The sequence below is a fragment of the Cicer arietinum genome, chromosome 7, assembly GCF_000331145.2.
Source record: "Cicer arietinum cultivar CDC Frontier isolate Library 1 chromosome 7, Cicar.CDCFrontier_v2.0, whole genome shotgun sequence".
Lineage (NCBI taxonomy): Eukaryota > Viridiplantae > Streptophyta > Magnoliopsida > Fabales > Fabaceae > Cicer > Cicer arietinum.
Genome location: NC_021166.2, coordinates 24,231,193 through 24,238,651, shown reverse-complemented (window position 1 = coordinate 24,238,651; position 7,459 = coordinate 24,231,193). Strand labels below are relative to the sequence as shown.

Below are 7,459 nucleotides of genomic sequence, written 5' to 3'. Positions count from 1 at the left end.
TTGAAGTAAAAAAAGTATAAAAATTTGAAATAATTAATATTATTATAATTTAAAATAAAAGTATAGTCAAAGATTTTTATATCTGTAAAGCCACAAAACAACATATGGAATCAACACTGTCAGAGTCAAAGTCTTAACATGGCAAAGATTTTTATAAATGTAAGGTCACAAAACAACACTGTCAGAGTCGAAGTCTTAATAACCTGGCACTGGAATCATAATTTTTTTTTTATTAAAAAAAAAAGGTAAAATTGGATTTTTATTACAATATGGGGTATGAGTCTAATTGGGTGGGTATGGAGTAAAACTTTCCTCACTTGATCTGAGGAAGAGTTGGGCCGGGTTCCTGGATAGATGAACTGGGCCGGGTTCCTGGATAGATGAACTGGGCCGGGTTCCTGGAGTAAAACTTTCCTCACCGATACCATAAAATATATTAGGGTTTCTCTCTATTGGCACATCTTTTTTGCCGTTAAACTTGAACTGGCCACATCACTTCTCATTCATCATCTTCTCTGATATTTTCACAATCTCACAGGTTTTCTCTCTTTTGCTTTTCATCATCGTTATTTTTCTTTCTTAATTACATTTTACACTGAGTTCCATGGGCTATGATGATAGAGATGTCATGCACCACTCTGATTTTACAGTGCTGATAATTTTCTCATACCCATTATATATCTGAGCCCTCTTTTATTCATTAATTTCATTTTGATGTATTTTTTAATTTATATATTGATTCAATTTAAATTATTGGTATAGTGCATTGAGTTGAAAATGACGCGAGCTTATAGTGTGAAGGGGAAGAAGCGAAAGACTAAGGAAGTTGTAGTGAGAGAGGAAGATGAAGAACAACAAATCCAACCAAAGAAACCTTTTCTTCAAAGCGAAGAACCAACACCAACAATACCAGAGAAAGACAAATCTGCTGGTATTTCAGTTGATAAACCAATGTTACAGAACGAAGAACCAACATCCACATCAACAATAACTGAGTTAAATGAACTTGATGGTATCCCAATTGCTCCTTCAATTGATATAAAAAATAGTGAGAAACCTGGTGTCATTTTCATTCTCGAAAAAGCTTCTTTGGAGATTGCTAAAGTTGGCAAGACTTACCAGCTTTTGAACTCAGATGATCATGCTAATTTCCTACTCAAGGGTAAGAAGAATCCCGGCAATTACAGACCCGACATTACTCATCAGGCACTTCTATCTATTTTAGATAGCCCTTTAAATAAAGCTGGAAGGTTGAAAGCTGTATACATAAAGACTGAAAAAGGCGATCTTATAGAGGTTAAGCCCTATGTTCGTCTTCCACGAACATTCAAACGGTTCGCTGGTATCATGGTGGAATTGCTTCAAAAATTGAGTATATCTGCTGCTGGCAAGCGTGACAAACTTCTCAGGATGGTAAAAAACCCTGTAACCCAGTATTTGCCTATTGATGCCCGAAAAGTTGGTTTTTCTTGTAGTTCAGAGAAGCTTGTGCATATGAAAGATTATGTTTCAACAATTCCATGCAATGTGGATCTTGTCTTTGTGGTTGGAGCAATGGCACATGGGAAGGTCGAGGTAGATTACATTGATGACTATCTAGCTATTTCTGCATACCCTTTAAGTGCTGCTTATTGTATTACAAGGATTTGTGGTTCCCTTGAGTCAAAGTGGAACATATTGTGATTTAAGCTTCATGCTTATTGTACAATATTCGTTTGAGTAGATTATTATTATGTTTGCAACAATTAGTGTTCTGTTGTTACTAGCTTTTGGCTAAATTATACATTTGTTTCTTTAATTTATTTTATGATTTCACTTTAGTACTATAACTATTTTGTTGTTTGGTTTTAATCTCCTTAGTTTTTTTTGTTAGTCAAATTAGTCCTGTCTATCTAAGTGGCATTGGTTGTGAGTGATTAGGATTCTACAAATCAAAGATGGCAGAATCTTTTATATATGTCAAACAGCAGCCATATATTATGAATTTTTACATGAAATTATACTAATAATCATTCTCTATATTATAGAGGTGCATCAAGATTAACATGCTAAGTAAAATTGTTTAAGAGGTTAATTTTGACTCAAAAAATATATTAAATGATTTTAAATTTATATGAAAAAATGATATATACGATTTGTATAAAATAAACTTTCAATCAAATCGTCAAATTTAAAAGATGTGTTGAGTTAAATTGCACGGCTTAACATTATTGTGATATTACACAGATAGTTTGTAATGTAAGCAGACATGAATATTGTAAAGTCTGTTTAGGATAATCTCATCCGACCTTTATCTGGTATTAAACGTCTAGAGCTGCATTGTTCAACAACAGAGGTGAATGGAGTTTTCATTTTTTATACGTCTATATTGTATATATGTAGTTTATACTAATATTACACAATCACTTGTTGTTGTCTGTGTACAAGCAGTGGCCATTTGATGCCCCTTTTTTACATATTCCAGAATTTTGCTATTTGTTTCATCTAGAGGTCTTTCTTCCCTCTTTCAACTTGAAGTTTCTGTTTGACACGCTTGAGAAATGTTCTATGCTTCAAACTCATGATTAACCACCATGAGGTTTGTCGAGTTTAACTAAAGCTTTGGTGTGTGCATGTGTTTTTTGTTTGGATTTTATCTCTAAGTTGTCCCTTGCTGCCAGCAGGATCACTTGTTAGTCACTGATGATTCATCACATTCATATGGATGGTTGGTAAAGCCTAAAACTGTTCCTAAGTGTGACCTTTATTCACTTTAGAGCATATCGAGGAAATATACACGAGTTGGAATTTACTAGCAATGTTTTGCAAAATGGACTTGTTTTGAAGACAATGCTTATTTGTGATTCTTGGTTGGACCAAACAAAGAAGTGGAAGGAAATAATTTCTAATATACCAAGGGGATCTGCCACGTGCCAACTTAAACTTTACTGAGATGTATCACCTTCAGGTGTGAACTCTCACCATCTTGGTTCTTTGTGGCTTACTGATTCAAAGATAATGTTTTAGTCTGCACTATTACCTGTGCTCTCTATTGTAACTGGTTAGATTAATTTAATTTCCAACCAGTTATGTCGCCTTGATGGCTGTATGGAAGGGAATCATACATATAGGTCTCCTTTCTCATTCTTAATATTTAAAGATTATCATGGGGGTAATGACTAATTAGTAGCAGCTAATTGCCTTGTCTAACACTTATAGTTCAGTTATAAGTTATAACTTCTGCTGCTTGTAGTTGGCTATGAGTAGCGATTCTGCATATAAGTAGTCTATTATACTCAAATAGATGGCCATGAGCTCATTTGAGCCCAACCCACTAAAACTTTTGTTGCAAGTTTGGGTACTGAAAAATGTAATTTGTGTTTTTTATTTTGTGGAAACATTAAAAAACTTTCTTTAAATAAAAAAATGGCCTATTTTTTTTTCTTTAATGGGCTATTTTGCTTTCCAGCTAAACCTGTTATAGTTGTTGTGCTGCCATAGTGCTTTCTCGACTTGCTTCTTTAGTTGACGATATTAGATAACTAAACAGATTTAAATTGTTGCATAATGTTGTTTAATGGCATGCTTTGTAAAACATGATTATATATATTGATTGAAATTAAGTCAATCTAATGGTAAATTTATGTAGAAGAGTAAAGCAGTATGGATTTATCATTTACAAAATATGGGTACTTATTTTTGGTCTTCTTGGTAATAAACTTAATGGAATGTGAATAACTTTTTTCACTTTATGAGTGGCAGTGTGCTTTGCGGCTTCACTAAGAAGATGACAATGGGAGCAAAACTTATGAAAAAGTATTTTTCATTTCAGCAAGTTCACAAATATATGGCAGTGACAGCTACTATGTTTTGTTGGTAGACTAATACCAACACATGGTAAAGAAAAGGTAAGAGTTCATATGATGGGTAGTAAGTAGTGAAGATTAGAAATGTTTTAGTTCTGGAAAATAGACGTATAGTTTATATTTAATTCACTGTGTTTTTGCATATGGAATAAAAGTACAACTAATTCTCACCCTTGATCCCCCAAAAGCTCAAATGTAAAATGTGTAAAAATGGTTAAAAATCGTTTTAGTTCTATAAAATTGGCATATTTTCTTTTAGTCTTTATGGGCCTAAAAGTTTGCGATATAATTTGCAGGAATTGAAAAGCGATTACAGTGACTAAACAAAATTGTAAATAATTATATAGAATAAAACCATATTTAACTAGGTTTTCGGAGTGAGAGGGATAATCCCTGTTTGTTATATTTTAGTTTTTAAAAATTATAAATTTATTTGAGAGAATTTAAAATAAAATAAAAATGGATTTAGAGATGAGAAAAACAAAAAATTTATTTGATAATTTAATTTTTTAAATAATTTTTTACTAGAGAATTAAAAAATAAAAAGTAAAACACTATGAGCCTATTTGATTTTTATTTCAAAAACTCTATTTTAATTTTTAAAAATTTAAAAATTAGAAAATTTATTTGGATTATTTATTCTTAAAATTAAAAAAGCAAAACATATAAACAGTATTTTCCTTTTCGTTTTTTCAATTTTAAATTTTGAAAACAATATATACGGAGAAGTTTATTTTCATTAATGACATAATTGTATCTATGTTCAACTTAAAAAATAAAAAATAAAATTGCTCATTCTCTCCCTCTAGAGCTGTTGGAGAGGTGATTGAAACGTACACAAACAAAAATGCGATTCGATCAAATTCCTTCACCTCATTCCCTCTTCTTGATTATTGTTGTGTTCTTCATTCCTTCGTATATGGTTTGTTTGAAACACTTTTGTATTTTAGTTTTTAAAAATTGTTGTATAAATTTGATTTTAAAAATTGTTTTAAAGAAATAATTAAAGAAAAAACTTGTTTGAGATACTTGTTTTCAAAAATAGTTTTAGAGATGAGAAAAAGAGAAAATCTATTTAATAATCTAAAAGTTGAAGTAATTTAATATGCTTCAATTGCATTTTTTTCATTAATAAATTGTATTGTTTCTATAAGGCCAAATAAATTGGTTATCTAAAAAGTGTTGGAAAAAATGAAAAATAATAAAGGGCAAAAGAAATTGAAAATTTATATGGACAATTTTGATAATATTGTAGTGTTCAATCAACCATTTTAGTGTAAAATGATATCTAAAAGAAGTTAGAAACATTTTCATACAATAAATGGAAACAAAGTTAAATCTGATAACCACTGAAATTGTCTTTAATTCCCCAAACTCAAAACTACATTATCTAGAAATAGAAGAAATGTACAAAAAGTCTTATAAACATTCATTTAAATTCAAAAACATTGATTAAAAAGACGATACAAAATATGACCAGCCTATCAAATTGGTAGAAAAAAGTATCTATGTAGCTAAGTACCTTTTAGTGTGATTGCGTGAAAGTAAGATAGTCAGTTAAAACATGCGAGGAATATTTTCAATCATCTAAATAATTTTAACACATAATGTACCATTAGAATAAGTCTACAGATAGTGTAAAATGTTAATAACCAAAACATGAAGTATGTGAAATGCATAAATGAATAGCATGCGGTTAATATTTTTTGCTAATTGCAGTTTAATTCTTAGGCGTACAATATTAAAAGTTGGATAATCATATTTTAAGTTATATTGTTGAACATATTTTAGAACTTAAAATACAAACCTTCCGATTTCCATGTAACAATCAATATCTCAATCTAGATAAAAGAAAATGTGACTAAAAAGAAAAGGCATGAAATAAATAAATAAAAAATCAAATATTTAATAAGAAAAATCATTTGTTCTAATAACTGATGACAATGGTTGTATTGGAAGGAGGGGTGATAAAGGCCTATGGAGAGGAATGCACACAACACCATTTTCCATAAGACATAAATTCGAGCAACTATTGAAGAATATCAATCGACTACGAACTATCACATGTACAAGACTGATCGAAACATTTAGGAAAAAAAAATTCAAAAATGGAAAATAGAGCAAAAGGATGGAAAAATGTTTTGGCTATATCATCACTTGTTAAATAAATGTGGTATTATTGATATTGATGTGAGTCGGTTATAAAATTGAAGAAGAATGGATGGATAAACATATAATAGAGCTACAAATAGAGTTTGTCTACAAGTAAAATTGGAGTGACATATAAACATATAATTGACTTACCAAAAATAGTGTTATATGTAAATTGATGACAATAGAATGACTTGTGGAGTCGTTTTAATATATTATAAATAGAACGACTATATGGTAATCTGGTTTTCATTAAGTAAACTATTGGTGATGATGATGATCAAGTTTGTGTTTCGTTAATATGATTCATTTGTTAATCATTTGTCACTTTTAAGTTACTTAATTGAACAATATTAGAACTTTTTAGACTAAAATATATTCTTACTTTTATTTATTGTCCCTTGGGCTTACAAATTATTTTCACAAGAATTAAGAGTTAGGTTTGAAAATATTATTATTTACCTCGTTAGAATGTGTTTGAACTACGACCGATTAACGACACTTGTAAAAAAATATAAAAATAAATCAAAAAGAAGAAATTGTAGCGTGGTAAATTTGAGTTTGAATTATGTCGAGATAAATATCCATATTTAGTGTCCGACATGTCTCGAATATGATTACTTTTGGTGAAGATAACATATGAAATACAAAAAAGGCAAAAATATATGTATAGGGTTTTAAGTTTAACTCAACTCTCACTTAAATCTTTTAAATTTATTTTATCCTGATTTGGTCTTTAAGTTATATTTCTTTTGCATCTTTAGTCATTTATCTCAATTTCAAAAAACAACTTGTTCAATTGAAAATTTCTAATCATTTGAATTTCTACCAAATATCGCAACAATATGTCATTCATATTAATTATTCAAAAAACATTAATCAAATCTTATAAATAATATTTATTTCTTTATTTTCTCTAGATCTATTTAAACTCACGTCAACTTGTTGCAATATTTTTTAGAGCTTAACATTTCACGATAATAATTCGAAAAAAAATTTAAACTTAAAGAATTGCATGTGTAATTTAATATATCTAGAAAACTAATGGTACAAAGAAATATAACTTAAATTATCTAAATAAAAAAAATTGAAAGAAAAAAAAGTATATTTGAACTATCTTATTCTTATAGAATAATAATACTTTCAATAATTATTAAATCAGAAAAATAAATGTTTATGTTGGATTACGATTTCAAGTTTCTTTTAAATAAATTGAGTCCCCAATTTTTAAGTTATTAAAATTTAACCCCCTTATCTCTTCTCAAGTATTTAAAAGTATCAAATTCTCATGATCCATTAAAAAACAGTACATCCATCAAACTTATATAAATGGTTAATGAAACCGAAACCGAATTATTCAAGATAACTTGAGTTAGAAGCTTGACTAAAATTATATAATTTTTGTTTTGTCTAGAACTAAAATTATACAGTTATTTACAAGTTACTACAACATAACAGCTCCC

At 29.2% G+C, this 7,459-nt stretch overlaps 1 protein-coding gene and 1 non-coding gene across 6 annotated transcripts; both read left to right on the top strand.

Moving 5' to 3' along the window:
- The first annotated feature begins 383 nt into the window (after nt 1-383).
- Nucleotides 384-4,103, top strand: LOC101494958 (uncharacterized). 5 transcript variants are annotated; one of them, XM_073363874.1, is made up of 5 exons: nt 384-538; nt 763-1,575; nt 2,465-2,578; nt 2,664-2,947; nt 3,742-4,103. In XM_073363874.1, the coding sequence occupies exons 2-3, from the start codon at nt 778-780 to the stop codon at nt 2,486-2,488; spliced, it is 822 nt and encodes a 273-aa protein (XP_073219975.1). In that variant the 5' UTR covers nt 384-538; nt 763-777; the 3' UTR covers nt 2,489-2,578; nt 2,664-2,947; nt 3,742-4,103. The 5 variants fall into 5 exon arrangements, with proteins under 5 accessions (XP_073219975.1, XP_073219974.1, XP_027187766.1 ...); XM_073363873.1 differs by having other exon boundaries at nt 2,431-2,578; XM_027331965.2 differs by lacking the exon at nt 2,465-2,578.
- Nucleotides 607-689, top strand: LOC113785598 (small nucleolar RNA Z221/R21b). The gene has a single exon (XR_003471723.1). It is a non-coding gene; the product is annotated as a small nucleolar RNA Z221/R21b (small nucleolar RNA).
- Nucleotides 4,104-7,459: the final 3,356 nt, after the last annotated feature.

Coding starts and splice junctions, on each gene's coding strand:
- LOC101494958 (XM_073363873.1), top strand. CDS start 778: ATGACGCGAGCTTATAGTGTGAAGGGGAAGAAGCGAAAGACTAAGGAA. Junction 1,576..2,430: donor TGGCACATGGGAAGGTCGAG/GTAGATTACATT, acceptor GTGTACAAGCAG/TGGCCATTTGATGCCCCTTT.